This window comes from Myotis myotis, unplaced genomic scaffold (assembly GCF_014108235.1).
Source record: "Myotis myotis isolate mMyoMyo1 unplaced genomic scaffold, mMyoMyo1.p scaffold_m19_p_3, whole genome shotgun sequence".
Classification (NCBI taxonomy): domain Eukaryota; kingdom Metazoa; phylum Chordata; class Mammalia; order Chiroptera; family Vespertilionidae; genus Myotis; species Myotis myotis.
The window spans coordinates 165,241,580-165,262,585 of record NW_023416335.1 but is presented as its reverse complement, the minus strand read 5'-3'; the positions used below and the strand labels follow the sequence as shown (position 1 = coordinate 165,262,585).

General features: G+C 40.7%; 1 protein-coding gene across 1 annotated transcript; it reads left to right on the top strand.

Moving 5' to 3' along the window:
• Positions 1–2,546: 2,546 nt before the first annotated feature.
• Positions 2,547–20,963, top strand: CUNH12orf54 (chromosome unknown C12orf54 homolog). Its single transcript, XM_036299010.1, has 7 exons — positions 2,547–2,611; positions 9,206–9,236; positions 9,722–9,760; positions 13,618–13,650; positions 15,533–15,557; positions 17,219–17,258; positions 20,846–20,963. Exons 1-7 carry the CDS (start codon positions 2,547–2,549, stop codon positions 20,961–20,963), a joined length of 351 nt encoding a protein of 116 aa, XP_036154903.1.
• The last annotated feature ends 43 nt before the right edge of the window (positions 20,964–21,006 follow it).

The window sequence follows — 21,006 nt, the reverse complement described above, 5'->3', positions numbered from 1 at the left end:
TTTTCTACCATCTTATAATTCACTGATCCTATCCTCAGCTTCTCCTAATCTGCTGTGTATTCATTCCAATGTGTTCTTTATTAGTACTATGTCATTCATTATTTTGTACTGGTCATTTTTCATAGTTTCTATATCTTTTCTCATGCTGTGGAGCATCCTCGTAATCATTATTCTGAACTCTATATTTATCGTATTCTTATCTCCATTTCATTTAACTCTTCTTCTGAAGAATTCTTTGTTCTTTCATTTGGGACTTATTTTTTGTCTCCCCATTTTGACTGCCTGTTTGGGTTTCTGTCTGTGTATTAGGTAGATCTGCAACAACTCCCAGTCTCTGGTGCAGGACAATTTCAGATGCTGTTTTTGACTGGCCTTGAGTACCATTTGGAGCTATCAGCAATCTACAGCTTGTGGCTCTGTCTGTCTGCTGGGTCTGGGTGCCTTTGGAAAGGACCAAGATGTGCAACAAGGTCTGCTTTTCCTAGTCCCTGACCCCAAATTAGATCAGGCAAAGTCTCAAAACCTCGAGAGACCTGCCTCTGCCTCCTGTCTGATTATTAATCAGTCTTGATTAGCCTCAAGCTATCTACTACAGCAAGGTTTAGACTCCATAGGGTGGGGTGAGAGGTTTTCCAAATGGGTGGGGAAATTGCTTCCCCCACAGGCAAAAGCTGCCTGGATGGTAAAGGTCTACTGGAGAAAGAAGTCTTCTGCAGTATGAGGAAATGACTCAGCACAGGAATCCAGGGTGGCTGCTTTCTGAGGTTTAACCCCAGAGGCACCAAACCTACTTTCTCCTCACACAGCTCTAGTCCACTCTCCCCTCCCTCTGCCAGAGCCCAAGGTGAGTGACTTCATACAAAATTTTGAGTGTTGGCCCTCTAAGACAGTGTCTGAATTTTCAGCCATCTCTCCCTGGCAGACAACCAGATGTTATGTGGGCATCTTTCTTAGTTCTGATGCTCTGAGCTGGGGAGCCCAGCTTGGGGTTTAGATCCCAGAGTTCTTAGTGGGAACCCCCCACAGCTGAAATTTCCCTCTGGAACTTCACCTGCTGTCTCTATGTGGTCTCCACTTTCTGTCCTTGGTTATCAGGGTTCTCTCCAGCTAGTCTTCCTTGATAATTCAGGATGGCTTTTCTGTATGTTGGTTTAGTTCCAGTTTGGTCCTGGGAGAGTATCAGTGTAGCCTCCACTTAATCCGCTGCCATTTTAGAAGCTGTCTCGGTCCTACAATTTCAAGAAACTGAATTCTGCTGTCAATCTGAGCTTGGAAGTGGATTCATCCCCAGAACCTCCAGAAAGGAATGCAGCCCTGCTGACACCTCAATTTCTTTCAGCTGAGACTCTAACTGACCTACACAACCTTGAGATAACAAATAGGTATTGTTTATTGTTTCAATTTGCTAAATTTGCAGTAATTTTTGAGACATAAAGCCAATTTTTTGGTACACTGCTTTGAAATCCAAAGTAAAAAATTGATTTTTTTTCTGGGCTCATTCCTACTGTGTCTCAGAAGCAGTGGGTGTCTAACACAATGGGTGGAGGTCAGTGAAGCAGCAAACATTTTCAGAAATTAACATTTCATAACATTATCTCATTATTTTATCATTATCATTTGGATTGAATGGAGCCTGGCCTGAGAGGGTGGGAGGGAGAACCAGTTGTTCAAATCTATGAGGTCACAGTTGAGGTCACAGAAGAATTTAAAAGGGCAAAGCTGATAGGGGAGCAAATGAGATGGGGCTGTTGTGAGATGTGACTCAAAGAGAAGTTCTAGGGGGAAAGGGGTGGGGTGCAGTGGGATTTGGGGCACCTAACTGGTTACTTTTCTAGGCATAATTGCCTAGTTTGTGACTGGGGTTTGAAGGTGGGGAAGGATGGGAGGAGGAAACTGGGAGGCAACTTCTCATATGTCACTGCTTTGGCCTCTCAACCTCATGGGTTTTTGACAGTCAACTATGAGGCTTCCCTCCTCCCCACAAAGCACTTGAAAGCTGGAGCTAACAGTCCACCAGCCTGTAGTACTACACTTAATCGACCATGAAGATTTTGTGAGGTGAGACAGGATGGGGCATTTTCCATTGTAACTTCATTATACACTGCTTCCATTCCTTGCCCGACAGCCCTCCACCACCTCAAGGAGCCTCTGGCCAACTCCCTAGCCCCAATCTCAGCCAGCTATTATTTTTTACTTAAGATTCTCTCTTTTATTTTTCACCCACCTTCTCACTGGAATTACTGAGAAAGAGGACTACGACTTCACCTGGGGCAAACATTTCCTTTCTCTCACCCTACTTTTCTTTACATATATGTAAACACACACACACACACACACACACACACACACACACACACACACACATTCAAAACACAGATGCTTCCTGAACTACTGAGACATCAGTGTCAGTCCTGGTAATTCTCCAGTGGGTAAGTGCTTCTCTTTTCACTATTCACCTCCCCTCTCCCTATTCATTTATGCCTCCCCAGGGCCTGGAGGAACCTCCATCTTCAGCTCCAGAGTCTCTGGTTTCTGCTCAAGAACAAATGGCACAGCATACCTTCCATGATCGAGAACAAAAAGCTGGAAGGACATTCAGGCAGCAGATTAGGTAAATGAGCTATTATGACCTTCAAATGTCCTTAGATTTGGATATGCTTTATGGGATAAAAACTAGAGTTACCTATCTCCCACCCTCTTCGGGATGCACCTATTTCCTGGATGGGGAAGGTGGGATCTTTCATGTGTCCTCTCCTCTCCACCTCCTCAATGGAAGGGACAATAGAGAATATTTACCATCCTAATTTAGAGGGTGGGCATCAATCTGAAATTCCTCTAAGAGTTAGTTGAGCATACAACCCAGGAACATTTGTTTATCTCAGAGTCAACTTTCTAAGAAGTCCTTATGTCCTCTACAGTATGAATCAAGGCCAGCCATCCCAAACCATGCTTCCCTTGGACCAGCTGGAGAGGGGGACCAGAATCTGTTGCTTGAAACTGAATAGTAGACCCAGACAGTGTTACCCATAAAACAGAAAAAAATGGGCTTACTCTGAGCTTATAGGACAGGAACGTTTCCAAAAGGAATTGGGACTTGGCTTGAGCTTTTGAAGTATGTCTGCATACTTCAAAAAACTTTGTACCTCTTGACCAGTATTTCCTCATTTCTCTCTCACTCAAATCCCTGATAACCACCATTTACCCCATGTTTCTGTGAGCTTGACAATTTTAGATTCCACAAATATAGATCATACAGTACTTACCTTTCTGTGTCTGGCTTATTTCACTTAGCATAATGTTTTCCAGGTCCACCCATATTGTCATAAATGATAATTTTTTTCCTTGTTTTCCAAGGCTGAATAATATCCCTTGTGTGTGGATGCCACACTTTCTTTTTGTTTGTTTGTTTGTTTTTAATATATTTTTTATTGATTTTTTACAGGGAGGAAGGGAGAGGGATAGAGAGTTAGAAACATCGATGAGAGAGAAACATCGACCAGCTGCCTTCTGCACACCTCCCACTGGGGATGTGCCCGCAACCAAGGTACATGCCCTTGAACGGAATCGAACCTGGGACCCTTCAGTCCGCAGGCTGACGCTCTATCCACTGAGCTAAACCGGTTTGGCGCACACTTTCTTTAATCACTCATCCATTGTAAACATTCGTTTGTTTCATATCTTGGCCTTTGTGAATAATGCAATCAATGTAAGAGTACAGGTATCTGTTAAAGAACAATAATCTTAATTACTTTAGATATATACCCAGAAATGGTATTGCTCGATCATATGGTAATTCTATTTTAAAAATTTTTGAGAAAACACCACTGTTATCTATAGTGGTTGTACCAATTTACAATCCTACTAACAATGTACCAGGCGTTCCTTTTCTGCACATCCTCGCCAACACTTGATAGCTTTTTTAAAATTGAGATAACTGATATATAACATTATATTAGTTTTGGTATATAATGTAATGATCCTATATTTTTATATACTGCAAAATGATCACCACAATAAGTCTAGTTAACACATATCACCATGGTTACAAAATGATTTTTTTTTAATGATGAAAACTTACAAAATCTACTCTCTCAGCAACTTTCAAATATGCAATACACCATTACTAACAATAGTCACAATGTTGTAATTACATGCCATGACTTATTTATTTTATAACTGGAAGTTTGACCCCTTCATCCATTTTCCCCATCCCCTCAACCCCCACCTCTGGCAACCACCAAGCTGTTGTCTGTATCTGAGTTTGATTTGTTTGTTTTTTTAGATTCCACAAGAAAGGGAGAGCAGAGTATTTGACTTTCTCTGTCTGACTTATTTCACTTAGCATAATGCCATTCGTGTGGTTGCAAGTGGCAAGATTTCCTTATTTTTTATGGTTGAATAATATTTCATTGTGTAAATATATCACATTTTCTTTATCCATCCATCTACCAATGGAGATTTAGGTTGTTTCCATATCTTGGCTATTCTCGATAATGCTGCAATGAACACATGGGTACATATATCTTTTCAAATTGTTTTCATTTTCTTTGGATAAATACCTAGAAGTGTAATTGCTGGATCATATGGTAGTTCCATTTTTAATCATTTGAGGGACCTCCATACTGCTTTTCACAGTGGCTGCACCAATTTACATTCCCATCAACAGTGCTCAAGGGTTCCCTTTTCTCCACATCTTCACCAACACTTGTTTATTCTTTTTTATAATAACCATTCTAACAGGTGTGAGGTGATTTTGTGGCTTTGATTTACATTTTCCTGATGATTAGTGAAGCTGAGCACTTTTCATATACTTCTTGGACATTTGTATATCTGTATATCTTCTTTGAAACAATGTCTATTCGGGTCCTTTGTCCATTTTTTCAATTGGGTTATTTGTTTTTCTGCTGTTGGGTCTGAGTTCTTCATATATTTGGGCTATTCACCCCTTATCAGATATATAGTTTGCAAATATTTTCTCCAATTGCATAGGTTGCCTTTTCATGTTGTTGAATTTTTCCTTTGTTGTGCACAAACTTTTAGTTTGATATAGTCCCACTTATTTTTGCTTCTACTGCCTGGGATTTTGGTGTCATACCTAAAAAATAATTGTCAAGAATAATATCAAGGAACTTTTCCCTATATTTTTCTTCTAAAAGCTTTACAGTTTCAGGTCTTATATTTAAGTCTTTAATCCAGGTTGGTTTGACTTTTGTGCATGTTGTAAAATAAGGTTCCAATTTCATTATTTTGCATGTGGATATCCTGTTTCCTCAATACAACTTATTGAAGAGACCAACTTTCCCCCATTGTATATTCTTGGCACCTTAGTCCAAGATTAGCTAGCTGTGTGTGTGTGCATTTACTATTATATCTGGTCTCTCTATTCTGCTACATTGGTCTATGTGCCAGTACCATAATGTTTTGATTACTACAGCTTTGAATCAGAATGTGTGATGCTTCCAGCTTTGTTGTTCTTTCTCAGGATAGCTTTGGCTATTTGAGGTCTTTTATGGTTTCATACAAACTTGAGGATTTTTTGTTCTATTGTAATTTTAATAGGGAGTGCATTGAATCTGCCATTTGCTTTGGGTAGTGTGGACATTTTAACAATCTTAATTCTTCCAATCCATGAGCATGGAATATCTTTCCTTCCATTTATTTGTCGCTTCAATTTCTTTCCTCAATGTCTTAGTTTTCAGTGTACAGATCTTTCACCTCCTTTGGTTAAATTTATTCTTAAATATTTTATTCCTTTTGATTCTACTATAAGTTAAATTATTTTCTTTTTAAACGTTTTTTTATTTTTCAATTATACTTGACATTCAATATTATATTCATTTCAGGTGTACAGCATAGTGGTTAGGCATGTAGATAACCCAAGAAGTGACCCCTAATAAATCTTTGCCCACCTGACACTGTATATAGTTATTACAATATTATTGACTATATTCCTTAAGCTGTACTTTATATTCCTGTGACTATTTTGTAACTGCCAATTTGCACTTCTTTTTTTTAATATATATTTTATTGATTTTTTTACAGAGAGGAAGGGAGAGGGATAGAGAGTTTGAAACATCGATGAGAGAGAAACATCGATCAGCTGCCTCCTGCACACTCCCTACTGGGGATGTGCCCACAACCAAGGTACATGCCCCTGACCGGAATCGAACCTGGGACCCTTCAGTTGGCAGGCCGATGCTCTATCCCACGGGTGGGCAAACTTTTTGACTCGAGGGCCACAATGGGTTCTTAAACTGGACCGGAGGGCCGGAACAAAAGCATGGATGGAGTGTTTGTGTGAACTAATATAAATTCAAAGTAAACATCATTACATAAAAGGGTACGGTCTTTTTTTTTTTGTAGTTATATTCATTTCAAACGGGCCGGATCCGGCCCGCGGGCCATAGTTTGCCCACGGCGGCTATCCATTGAGCCAAACCGGTTAGGGCTCAATTTGCACTTCTTAATCCCTTCACCTTTTTTTTTTTTTCCATTTTTTTTTTTTTATTTATTGCTTAAAGTATTACAAAGGGTATTACATATGTGTCCATTTTATCCCCCCGCCCTAGACAGTCCCCTAGCCTCCCCTATCCCCCAGTGTCTTATGTCCATTGGTTATGCTTATATGCATGCATACAAGTCCTTTAGTTGATCTCTTACCCCCCTACCTCCTGCCCCCCAACCCTCCCCGGCCTTCCCGCTGCAGTTTGACAATCTGTTTGAGGCAGCTCTGCCTCTGTATCTATTATTGTTCAAAAGTTTATAATGGTCTCTATTATCCATGAATGAGTGAGATCATGTGGTATTTTTCCTTCATTGACTGGCTTATTTCACTTAGCATAATGCTCTCCAGTTCCATCCATGACGTTGCAAATGGTAAGAGTTCCTTCCTTTTTAGAGCAGCATAGTATTCCATCGTGTAGATGTACCACAGTTTTCTAATCCATTCATCTACTGATGGGCACTTAGGCTGTTTCCAGATCTTAGCTATGGTGAATTGTGCTGCTATGAACATAGGGGTGCATATATCCTTTCTGATTGGTGTTTCTGGTTTCTTGGGATATATTCCTAGAAGTGGGATCACAGGGTCAAATGGGAGTTCCATTTTCAGTTTTTTAAGGAAACTCCATACTGTCTTCCATAGTGGCTGCACCAGTCTGCATTCCCACCAGCAGTGCACAAGTGTTCCTTTTTCTCCACATCTTCTCCAGCACTTGTCGTTTGTTGATTTGTTGATGATAGCCAGTCTGACAGGTGTGAGATGGTACCTCATTGTTGTTTTGATTTGCATCTCTCGGATGATTAGTGACTTTGAGCATGTTTTCATATGTCTCTTGGCTTTCTGAATGTCCTCTTTTGAAAGGTGTCTATTTAGGTCCTTTGCCCATTTTTTGATTGGATTGTTTATCTTCCTTTTGTTAAGTTGTATGAGTTCCCTATAAATTTTGGAGATTAGGCCCTTATCAGATATGACATTGGCAAATATGTTTTCCCACACAGTGGGTTTTCTCGTTGTTTTGTTGATGGTTTCTTTTGCTGTGCAGAAGCTTTTTATTTTTATGTAGTCCCATTTGTTCATTTTTTCTTTAGTTTCAAGTGCCCTAGGAGCTGTCCTTCACCTTTTTAACTCAGCTTCCCAACTCCCCCTTTTTTTTAATATTTTTATTTTAGTCCTTTGATTTTTGTTGTTGTTGACATACTAATTTTTCAGGAGTGTGCCATTTAATTGCCTGTATTTTTCAATTTGCCAAATTTCTCCTTTATTAATTTCTAGTTTAATACCATGTGATAAGAAAAGATACGCTATCAATCTTCTTAAGTTTGGTAAGACTTACTTTGTGGCTCAACATATGATTCCTCATGAATAACATTCTATGTGTGCTTGAGAAGAATGTGTATTTTGTTGCTGTTATATAAAATGTTTTGTATATGTCTGTTAGCTCCATTTTGCCTGTTATTATTCAAATCTACTATTTCCTTATTGATAATCTGCCTGCATGTTCTATCCATTGTTGAAAGTGGAATATTAAAGTCTATTTCTTCCTTCAGTTTTGCTAATACAGGGTGGAGCAAAAGTAGATTTACAGTTGTTTGTATAGAAAAATAATACAATAATTAATAAATAATGCAAGAATAAACTGTTTCAGACACTCAAACTATAAACCTACTTTTGCCTCATCCTGTGTTCCAATATTGGGTGTATATATATTTAGAATTTAAATTATCAGTTTGTTCTCTGTAGCTATGAATTTGTTTCTGTTTTGTTTATTTTGTTTTTTAGATTCCACATATAAGTGAAATCATATGGTATTTGTCTTTGCCTGATTTATTTTACTTAGCATAATTCCCTTAAGGTCCATCCATATTGTCAAAAATGGTACTATTTCATTCTTTTTTCTTATCCAAGTAATATTCCATTGTATATATGTACCACATCTCTTTTTCCATGTATCTTTTGATTGGAGCATTTAACCCATTTACATTTAAAGTAATTATTAAGTATATAGTTATTACCATTTTATTGTTTTCTGATTGTTTTTCTCTGTCCCTTTTTTATTCTCTTGATCTCTTCTCTTATAATGTTGACTTTCTATAGTGTTGTGTTTAGATTCCTTTCTCTTTATTTTTTGTATACTACATGGAGTTCATTGGTGGGCTTCTTGGTGGAGTCTGCAAACCAGTTAACAGAATCTGCAGCTGGTTTCTGAGATCCATGTAGTGGTTGCTATGAGTGCCTATCCTTATTCTCTGCTGCCAGCTCCCCACTACAATTACTCAGCTGTGCTGATCACCTCTGTGATCTGAGTAGGGTGAGGTAAAAGTGGGTCTCGTGGGCAATGTCTTAATAGGCTGGGAAGCAGGGCGTTCTTTTCACTCTTACTTTCCCTCATGGGAGAACCACAGGCTGAGAGCTTCTCTCTTGACACTGAGCTATGCTGCTTCTGAGGAGGGGTGACATGGGTAAAGTGAAACTGTCTTTTCTTACCCTCTCCAATGCATCTATTCATGGCCTTTTTTGTTTAAATGAGGGGATTGGATTTCCTCACTGGACTCCTGATTTCCTACAGGGGTATTCCCATCCACAAATAGTTGTCAAAATTGATGTTTCCATGGGGAATATGAAGGTTGGAACCTCCTTTTCTGCTATCTTGCTGATGTCACCCACCCAGTGCCTCATCAGAATTATATCATCCTTTCTTTCCAGAAAATCCACTGAAGAAACAATGAAGCCAAAGGTTGGTTAAGACTTCCAAATACACTGGTTCCTTTGGGGCTGGTTCCTAGGGGAAATGGAGGAGAATAAGCTGTGGCCAGGAGGCAGGAAAGCTGCCTAATAAGGTCTATGTATTGAAGGACTTGGGCACTGTAATTTGAAGTGCTTTTGACTAGCTGGTGGGCCACTGGCTACGAAGACTAGTAATATCTTCAATGCCCCTACTACACTAGATGAATCCATGGGGAAGCAGGGTATGTGGACATTGATAAGGTAGGTAAATATATGGATGTTTTTATACCTGTTATCCACCAGATAGATCGAGATGACAGGAGATATGGGCTGAAATTGACCCAATTGGGTTTGAAGGGGTCTTGGGCTACCTGACAAATGGGGTGTCTATCTCAATTCCAAAAATGCCTTGTATTCTATCGGTTTCACATGTGTCAGTTCAGATTCTGGGAGAATTAGGGTAATGTTCCCAAGATTTGTCTCTTATTTTAATAGGAAATACAGGTAATGCTCACTGAAGCCCTGTGGGACCAGGTGAGTACAGCTGTCACCAGCTTGAAAGCATGGTGAGAGGTGGGAGGAGGAAGAAAGGGCTTAAGAAAGGAGAAAATTTATTTCTTTCCCCTTGAGTAATTAAATTCACTGACTGATGGTGAAGAATTACCATACTTTGTCCCATTTTGTTCTATTACTCATCCAGTCTCAAATCCTCAGAGATTCCCAGTGTCTGCATCTTAGCACCCCTTCTTGACATCCACCAGTCCATTAGATATTGCCCTCTCAAACATGTCTTCTCTGACAGCCTTTTAATAAAAACTGTATAATAAAAAAGTTAAATCCGACCCACTAGCCAAGTACCTTAGGGCAAGTACTGAGAAAGCATCTACTTTAACTCTCAGATGAGAAGGCAAAGTTACAATTTCGTTATGAAAAGTAAAGACCTTAATTCTATTTCTGATTGGAAAGAAAGTTATTTTACCTCTGGAGCCATTAAATTTGTCTGAAAAATACTTGACTGTGGCTCTTGATTCCTGCATCCTAAGACATAATTTTCTGAAAGATTTGGTCCCTCCAGAATGAGCTCGCTTCAAAATAAACATCTCAAAAAAGAAATGAATCAACCTAAAGAGTAGAAGTATTTAATTTCATCCATTTGAATACCAAATTAAGGTCATAAAAATTATCAATTTTTGTATAATTGCTAGTGAACTCTTGTTTCTGAGGGTAACATGCCAAATGGTCCCATTGCTTCTGAAGGTCTTGCCTGGGACATGATTAGGATCCTGTCATTAGCACAGAGGAGAATTATTTTATTTCACTGGCTATAGCTGGAAGGTCTCTATCGAGACATTAAAAAACATAAAATTTGGATTAAGTTATTCAGATATAATTCCAGCATAATTCAATAGTTGGAACACCATTCTGCTTTGCATTATTTATAATGGGAAATTGTTTTGTTACCAAGGCATTTCTATCTGTCTGAATTTCTTCAGAGTATTTTAATGAAGATTCTGAATGGACATAAATGCCATAGTTGCTCTGTGGCATCACAGGTTGCCAACAACATTTTTTAAATGCTTCAAGATATCCTACATCTTCCCAAATTTATTGACAATAGTTTAAGTGAGAATAATGGCTAATAGTAGAAAGTATGGCTCAAGCTTTCCTGTTATTTAATTTATTAGATTTGAGAGACTCAGAACTGCTATTTGTTGGAGAGTCCTAAGTGTTGAGAAGTAAAAGAATAATAAGAATCTGTACTTTGGATGTGAAGAATTGTCCTTCCTGTTGTTAAGAAGAAGATAAAATTTTAATTTCATTTCAAGGAAATTAGATTAAATCATTTAAATTCGTTTAAAGAAATCTAGTTCCCCAAAAAATGTTTTCCTTTATAGAAGACAGTTAAGTTAGATGTTTGATAATGAATAAAATTGTTGAATCCTATCAAGAAGGTATTCTGAGACCTGAAAAACTATGAGTTGAAAATGAAAAATAGATTCATTAGGTCACCAATGGGAATTTGTTACCTTCAGACATCTAACTGAAGCAATGCCATGGGAAGTAAACCTCAGAATCTAGATGATTAAGCCATGCTTTTTGAAATTGTTTTAAAATACACTTAAATTTAATGAATTTGAAATTAGCTTCTTTTAAATTCTACAAAAACTGATATATTTTTCATTTTGACAAAATGTCCTTGGTTTCCCAGCTACCTGAAAATGACAAAGTAGCCAACTCTCAAACATGAAAATGCCAGATTTCACTTCTTATTTTAATGGTATATCAATGCAGAAGCTAGTTATGCCCATAAAATAACCAGAGCAAAATGTTGCAAATTTTCATAACACAGACATTTATTTAGTTTCTGAGGCCTTCCCCAAAACATTAGCTACTTCAGCTTCTCAATCTTAACATTCTATTTGCATGTACATTTAAACTCTTGAGGAAGCGTAAATAAGAATTACAGTACAACTGATCACTTCTGAACCCGTAATATCAATTTCCCATATGGAGACAAGCAAGGAAAGACTGTTTATTAAGTCAATGACTATAATTTTTTTATTAAAGATGAGGGAAAGTCTCCACAGCCTCTCCTGCAAGCCCTCATTGAACAATATTATATGAAATGAGTAATGAACTTTTTAATTTTCTGTGATTTTCAATGACTCTTCCTATAATTTTTACAGCAGAAAATAGTCTTCTTAATTAAAATGCTATATAGAATAACTATTTAATGTTCTTACAAGTATTATATTAGCTAAAGAGTGAATTACTTATGTAAGGGTCAGAAAACCATTCTTTTGGGAACCAGCACATAATTGGATACTTATGACATAATAAAGGGTGAATATGATATAACAGAGTGAACAAAGGGTGGCCGAGAGGCAATAAATTGATAACTGATACTGTCTGCCCCATTGACTATTCTTCCATATGCACCCTTATACACATTAAAACTCCAGAATATCAACAAAAACAACTCTATTTCCACCAAAGAAGATACAGCTATCTTTCTTAAAGTCCTCATCTTTTCCTCAATGAGGCAACTGAGGTTTCCAAATGTCATTATATTCATCTATGGCTGGGTGAGAGCATAGTTACATACTTAGTTTTACAAGAAACTGCCAGAGCTTTTCCCAAAGTGATCATACAATTCTGCACTCCTTCCAACAGTGTATTAGAGTTCTAGCTACTCTATATCCTCACCAACATTTGGTGTCTTCTTGTATGTTATACTTTAAATACAAATATGTGTTTAATAGCTATGTTTAGCTTCAGAACAAGAACCAATTAAACAGAAATGAAATATAATAGTGGGTTTCATTTATATCCCTTTTACAACTCAACCCTCTTTAAACAACTTTCTGTATTTCACCCATTTCTCATATGAAGAAATGGTGGCCCAGAAATATATGTAGAGTGAAAGTCAATGGGATTTATTGCTAGGAAGCCATAGTCTCTTGGCATTCACACTCTATAGCCTAATGACTGGAAAATCCTATCTGATAAAAAAGTGATATGCAAATTGACCATCACTCCAACACACAAGATGGTCACCCCCATGTGGTCAAAGATGGCCACCACAAGATGGCCTGCAGGGGAGGGCAGTTGTGGAAGATCAGGCCAGCAGGGAAGGGCAGTTGGGAGGGGCCAGGCCTGCAAAGGAGGGCAGTTGGGGGGACCAGACCTGCAGGGGAGGGCAGTTAGGGGTGACCAGGCCAGCAGAGGAGGGCAGTTGAGGGTGACCAGGCCTGCAGGGGAGGGCCATTGGGGGGACCAGGCCTGCAGGGGAGGACAGTTAGGGGTGACCAGGCTGGCAGGGGAGGGCACTTGAGGGCAATTAGGCCAGCAGGGGAGCAGTTAGGTGTTGATCAGGCTGGCAGGGAAGTGGTTAGGGGGTGATAAGGCTGGCAGGCAGAAGCAGTTAGGGGCAATAAGGCAGGCAGGCGAGTGGTTGGGAGCCAGCAGTCCTGAATTGTGAGAGGGATGTCCCAGATTGGAGAGGGTGCAGGCTGGGCTGAGGGACACACACACACACCCTCCCCCCGCATAAATTTCATGCACCGGGCCTCTAGTTCAGTGATGGCAAACCTTTTGAGCTCAGCATGTCAGCATTTTGAAAAACCCTAACTTAACTGTGGTGCCATGTCACATATAGAAATTTTTTGATATTTGCAACCATAGTAAAACAAAGACTTATATTTTTTATATTTATTTTATATATATAAATGCCATTTAACAAAGAAAAATCAACCAAAAAAATGAGTTCACGTGTCACCTCTGACACGCGTGTCATAGGTTTGCCATCACTGCTCTAGTTCTATATATAAAATCCCTTTGTAATAAAGTCTATAATATTAATTTTTCCATTATTTTTTGTCTTCTGTCAGGTGAGGATGGCTTTTAGGGATATACAAAAGGAGGTAATATTAAATTTCAATTCTCTAAATTCCCTGGCCACATCACTTTCCTTTGCTCCCGTTTTTTTCCATAACCTACTGTGATGTTGATTCTGATCAAGATTTTCGTGTCTTCATCTAGTCCAGGAAGCTGAGGCAAGAAGATGCCTAACCATTCCCTTGTGGAAATATGATCACATAGAGAGAAAACTGTTTCTACCAGAAACCCTCTCAGCAAGAATACCCTATGTGGTTATAGGAAATGCTGAGAAGTGACTGAGTTGGGAGGAGTCCCCAAGTGGCATGGTAAATTGCCTTATTAAGAGCATATGTCTATTACCTGCAGGGAAATGCAAATTAAAAGCCAGAGCTAAATTTCTTTGCTAAACAGAAACAACCCTCCTCTTCTGCTGTTCCTCCATACAGATTTCAGTCTTTCTTCTATTCAAATCCTAATCAAATATTTAAAAATATAATCAAACATGCTCTAGATTACTGGCCTGCCCGCCATCTTGGTTCTCCGCCCAAGCACTGAGTTATTATATTAGCTTGCTCACAGTATCACTATATCTTGGTCCTACCAAGCCTTGGCTTTTTCTTTTTCTGTTTGTTACAGTGGAGAGCAACAGGCACTATCTATACAATGTGCTTGTATTTTACACAAAACTTAGAGCAAATACTAATATTGTAAAATGGGAAATGGGAAACATCTGCACAGATTTCTTAACTTGTGTTCCTCCGAGTAAAAACATAGCTCCATTTAAATATAAATATAATATAAGCCTCCTGTGGTCTTAAAAACAGTAGTCCTCTCTTCCTAGTTGGGGAGAATGATAGGTAGAGATTGAGAAGCCACTGAAAATAAACTCCACTATTTCACTATCTCAACCACTCTTGGCCTTACAACTGCATCCCTTTCTATAGTTCAAGAAGCCATGTCATTGTATCCTGTTACTGTGTCTGGGACTAATTCTATGAAAAATTATAGCAGTCTTTCCTCCATATGGCAAGAGTGCAGTGGGTAGCAATCAGAAGCTTCATATTTCACCCAAGTTTCACCTTGGGGTTAGGGCACCTCCAATCTACCCAGCACTTTAGTCCCCTGAGTCATGAGTCTCCTCCAAGAAGGACTTGAACTAGTAGGACTTGAGTGTGTTTGATTTCTATCCTCAGGGCTTCTGTAGCAATGAAAAGTCCCATCTGACATCCTCAGTGCTGAAGCGCTCTTCTGGTGCTGCTTCATAGAGTCCATCAGTCACAACCCCTGCCCTCATAGGTCCTCCAGGCTGGTGCGGACAAAATAGACACCCTAACCCAGCCTTATAAGAGCAATTTTTGTACTTAAATACTAAGAGAAGAAAGGAAAGCAAAAGATAGCAGGGAGAGGCCAAATTAAAATATACTTTCTTTCTGATGATGTAAACATTAAGACCCAGCTCCAGAGCATTGTTATATAGAAAGACCATCCAGCCGGCTCCTGAGAGCTAGGCGGCCCAAAGTGTCTCATAAGCAGCAATGTACTTTGGGATGAGTAAGAAGAATTTTTTTAAAAGGTCCTTCACCGATACTTAAAGCTTCACCTCAGAGAACCACTAGAGATTCAATGGGAAGGGTGAAAAGGCAGAGTGTCTCTTGCCCCTAAAGAGGCCAGGGCTCATCCCATTTCTTTATCCATCATTCAACAAACATTTACTGAGCATGTGCTGTATGCAGGGCATTAGGTCAAGTGGTTTGGTGTGAGAGAGAGAAAACAACACGAATTCTGCTTTCTGGAAACTTAGAATTTAATTCCCTTCCCAGGAAGCCCATACCCCCACACAGACATCCCTATGTCTGACCAAGTCTATAGCCAGAGGAAACTGGCCGCTGAGTCTCTGACTCTCTCTGAATTCTCATTATTTTTCAGCTACAGGAAGATGCTCGGACTCGAGGTAAAAAAGCAGTATTCCAAGGTTTGGATTAGCCGGGAGTGGTGGGAAGAAATAAGGAGTTCATCCCAAAGTCTCATCATTAGACCTTCCATTTAACTGAGAGCTAGAGTCCAGGTCCACTTTTCCTTTCCCCTTCAGCCAAGATTGGCACTGGCTTTCCTTGATCTTCCATGATCACTGCCAGTCTCTCTCCTGTCCAGCCCAGTAACTAGAGAGGCACAGCAAGATCCCTTTCTCCCTTGGGATGGCTGTTGAGGACCTGGGGACACTCTCAACCTTCAGTCAGACATGGCCCTTTTCAGTAGAGGAGAGAGAGCAAATGCAGAGGTGAGTAGCTTCCCAGCTCTGCTGTAAGGACTGAGCAGAGCTGGCATAGGGACTGAATAGTGGGGAGGTCAGAATGGAATGATTATTCAAGATGGCCAAGTTATAGTTCTCAAATGCCCAAATGCAAATTCTAGTGTTTCAGGAATATACGCAAAATACCCAGGAGCCTGGAATTATAGCATGAAGGCCATATTAGTATCACCTTCCTTCACCCATCGAAGAAGGAACTTATATCAGGGCTATGCAAATCACCTGGGTACCTTGTTTAAAAAGAAGCTACTGATATAGTAGGTTTAGGTGGGGCTCTGACATCCTACTTTTCTAACAGGTTCCTAATGCCAAGCTGCTGGATCAGACTTTGCGTAACAAGGGTATAAATGATTGAGCCCAATGAAATATCCTCTAAGGTCAGAATAAAATAAGATTTAATTCAGTGACTTCCAAATCCCATGGAAAGACTGAGGAGACTTTGTATGTGAGTGCAGGAATCAAAGGGAGGAGAAAATGAAAAAGAGGTTCTGACTACTATAGGTTCTCTCTGGGAATTGGAACTACTCTATGCTTTTCTAGCCCTCCACAAAACAGAGCTCATAAGATTCCAAGCCTTCTTGGGGATCTATAAATACAGCCAGTCCAGACAGAACCCACTCTGATCTTTCTCCAAACCTGGTCAATCACCTCCACTCCACTCAAGAGTGATAAAGGAAATGGCCACGCAGAATCCTTCATGAGATACAGAGAAAACTTTTCTTGGATGCTGATCCCTAAGGATCAACAAGTCAAAAGAGCCAAGCTTACCTGAGCTTGAAGAATGCTCTCCCTTATTCAAGGAAGGCTGACTTCCAAAAAGGTCACTGTAGGGCCCTGGGAACATCTGCCTATTGACCAAGGACCAATGACCAAGTTAGATTTAGGATCCTAACTGCTGCTGTTGCTTTTCTGCTGTCTAAAGTGATAGGTGAGGGAGAAATTCAGAATAAAATGAGAATTCAAGTCTCATATCAATTTTCCATGCAAGAGAAAAGGAGACAAGAAAGAAGTCAAGGACCTGCTCCAGTGGCAATGGCCCAGTACAGAGGCATTTGACAAACTCGTAATGCCCAGCACTGGTTAAACAGGTCTGGTGGCCATGATTCACTATGCTTTGCAAATGACCAGATGTCTGGTGCCATATTCTGCAACTGCTCATAGATCTTTAGCTTCCCCATAAGTTCTGGCCTCTCCCACCCTGACTGGCTATACTCCAAACTAAGGATGTGAGCGGGACTCTGGACTTTTAGGGAGATACTTCCAGACCCTTGTAACAGAATGACTCCTTTCTGTATCTACCCCAGGGATGAGAAACTGCTTAATGTCACCTGCATCCAGGACTGGGTAAGTGACCTTCTACGATAGTCCCTAAGGGAAATGGCATCCTCCTAGAAATGGGTGTAATGGCTAGTAATATATCTGGGTCTTGAGCCTTCAGAAGCTTATACTTCCAATATATATCTCTTCTAAAGGGGAAGGAGTTGGCCTCCCATCACTCTTAACTAATGAACTATAGAGCCAGAGCTTCCTCCTCCGTCCTCATCCCCAACAAAAATCCCTGGAATCACAGAATCAGTCCTGGACTTCACCATAATAAATACTGGGAGATCCTCTTCATTCAGTTCAGAGAATAATGGAATAAAGAATGAGGATAAGAAAAGAAAAGCCATGAAAATGGAATTAAACATCAGGGACTTAGAAGTAAAAGGACTTAGAAGGAGAAAATCAATAAAATGAGAGTCCAGTGCCCCAACATTGGGAGATGTCCATTTATTTACCATAGAAAAAATACTAAAAAAAAAAATCAGGCTACAACACTAAATATTTTAATTTATTTTTTTTATTTTTAAAAAAGCTTATTGATTTTTAGAGAGAGGAAGGGAGAGGGAGAGAAACAGCGACGTGAGAGCATAACATCAATTGGCTGCCTCCTGCATGCCCCCTACCAAGGATTGATTGAGCCTGCAACCTGGGCATGTGCCCTTGACCAGGAATCCAACCAGCAGCCTTTTGGTGCACTAGACAGCGGCCAACCAACTGAGCCACACCAGCCAGGGCTGGAACTGCATTTTATCTTGCAATATGTGGGAGCAGGAGGTCCTTTGCAGTTAGCCCTTTCTCAGAGCACAAAAGGATGGGAAGATTTCTGACCATGGCTGTTTTCCAAGAACACAGGGCTCACAAAAGTTTCAAAATTGTCACTGGTAGCTCTGGCCGATTCCTGATCAAGGGCATGCTGGGGTCCTGCCCCAGCAGGTCCAGGGGTCCCCAAAGGTGTGGACGGAGTCGGCGAAGAAGGAATGACACGGAGATAGCGTTCAGTTGATCAGCAGCCTAGCCAGGATCTCTAGCCAGGATCTCCAACCAAGTTCTGGTCAGGATCTCCAGCGAAGTTCTGGTTAGGATCTCCAGCCAGGTTCTGTGTCCATGTTCTCTTGCTAGGTTCTCCAGCCAGGTTCTCCAGCCAGGTTCTGTAGCCATGTTCCCTTGCTAGGTTCTCCAGCCGGGTTCTGTCACCAGGTTCTAGTCAGGTTCTCTTGCCATGTTCTATCCAGGTTCTGTAGCCAAGTTCTGTCTCTAGGTTCTTCAGCCAGGTTCTCTCGCTAGGTTTTGTCTCTAGGTTCTGTGTCCAGTTTCTGTCCAGGATCTTTTGCCATGTTCTCTCCAGCGAAGTTCTTCTGTCTCTAGGTTCTGTGTCCTGTTGTCTTGTTACATCTGTATTTATACCAGTTGATTCCAATCCTAACAATCTCTATTCCAAAGGTTAGGGCGTTTCTTATCTCCATTCCAGGGAGTAAAGATTATGTAGCTTAAGCATGATTGTTTGTAGTTAAAGTGATTAATTACCCGCCTGGCACTTAGTTAAGGGGTTTTATTCCCTCCCTAACTTCAGGAGAAAATCCCTACCTGGGGAAACAACCTTTCTCAGAGAGGTGACCTTGGTTAAAACACATAGTGCCAAGAAGGTGAGAAAACATATTAGGAACAGTATGCCATATATGCCAGGTCCCTTGAAACAGCAAGGATGGACTGGCTCCTGGCAAATTCCCCCTTTTTTATTTTTTAAAAGCAGGCATTAAAAAGAAAAACCCCAAATGCTCTCTTGTATCCATTTTAAGAGTAGGATTGGCGCTTTCCGCTATTACCTGAGTCCTGATCTATCACCCCAGGGAGAGCTTGCCAATCCTGCACTTTCCTGGGGTGGAAAGGCTGCAGTGGGGTTAAGGATGAGGCTCCTTGGACCTACCTCCTCCCATGCCTTTACATTTACCTTTCCTTCCTCAGAAAAGCATGGACATACTTCTTGTATAAAACATTCTGTCTGACTGGGAGTAAACTTAATTCCTCTGCTAGCAAGCATATGTGTTAAAAGATCAATACAGAGTCTTATTTCTTTAGACTCAGTATGGCACATCTTCCTAATCTAAAGATCAATACAGAGTCTTCTTTCTTTGGACTCAGTATGGCACATCTTCTCAATCTAAGTTCTGTACTATCCACCTTCTTACCCTACTGATCCTCTATAGGGGGGTCTGCAGCACCCTGGTGGAGTCCTATCCGTCCCGAATGTGGAGGTTCTCAATGCGGGGGGGGGGGGGGGGGCTTACCTAGGGGAATCCTGTTCCAGGGGTTCCCAAAGGTGTGGACGGAGTCAGCGAAGACTATCCACCCTCTTCCTACGGTGGAGTCCGATCCGTCCCGAGAGTGGGGCTTACCTAGGGGAATGGGGGGCTTACCTAAGAGTCCCTGTTCAGGCGCCAGATGCCGGGGTCCAACCCCAGCAGGTCCAGGGGTCCCCAAAGGTGTGGACGGAGTCGGCGAAGAAGGAATGACACGGAGACAGCGTTCAGTTGATCAGCAGCCTTGCCAGGATCTCTAGCCACAATCTCCAGCCAAGTTCTGTGTCCATGTTCTCTTGCTAGGTTCCCTAGCCAGGTTCTCCAGGTTCTCCAGCCAGGTTCTGTAGCCACGTTCCCTCGCTAGGTTCTCCAGCCAGGTTCTGTCCAGGTTCTCCAGCCAGGTTCAGTTACCAGGTTCTAGTCAGGTTCTCTTGCCATGTTCTATCCAGGTTCTGTAGCCAGGTTCTGTCTCTAGGTTCTTCAGCCAGGTTCTCTCGCTAGGTTCTGTCTCTAGGTTCTGTTGCCAGTTTCTGTCCAGGATCTTTCACCATGTTCTGTCTCTAGGTTCTTCTCTAGGTTCTGTGTCTAGGTTCTGTCTAAATATTTTAATTTAGACATTAGAAATGACTTTCCAATTAGTGACTATTGAGAAACAGAGGTCTGGGTAGTCCGTAGAGACAGAAACACCACGTTCTGCAGAAGACTTTGGAAACAGTTTTTAAAAAATCACTTTGATGTGTTTCAAGAATGGTCCTGCCTGAACCAGGAAATGGAGAAGGTGAACTCCCTAGATCCCTGTTGGAACCAAATTTGATCCTATGTTAGAGAGTTGGCCCTACTGAAATAAAATCCATTCCTCTTAAAAAGATAAAGCTTTATACTTTAAATTGATCAGTGTTGAAACCATGAAAAGAATAACTGACAGATAATGTCATATTTACATACATTTTAAATGTAATTATTGTAAACCTTTACATATGAGGAACACTTTTGATTGGATAAACCATATTATATTTATGCCTTTACTTAATTTTAATATTCCTCTGAGGCAAGCATTAGAAATTTTCCTGACTTTCCTAATGAAAACACAGGCTCTGAAAAGTAATAACACTATGTCTCCTAACACCCAGCAAGAGCTCTTTCCTTTGGGCCACATGATTATCAGGGAATTGCAGCTCCCAGAGCCAGTAATGCCATTCCAGGTAGAGAGTGATAACAAGATCCCTAAGGTCAGTGGAGGCAAGGGAGGGGAGCCCCAGTGGTGGGATCTCTCTCCCTCATACACTCACAACCTCCTCTTATTTGGTACAGAAGCATCAGGCCTCCAGATTCCTGGACATCCCAAAATTTGAGAATTTTACTGCCCAGCACTGAAGAGCAGCCCCCAGGGGTCCAGGCCCACAACCTGAAGAGCCAGCACTCTGTTTAACCAGCTTGCTACCCTGGACCCTAATCATTCAATCAAGGAAGAA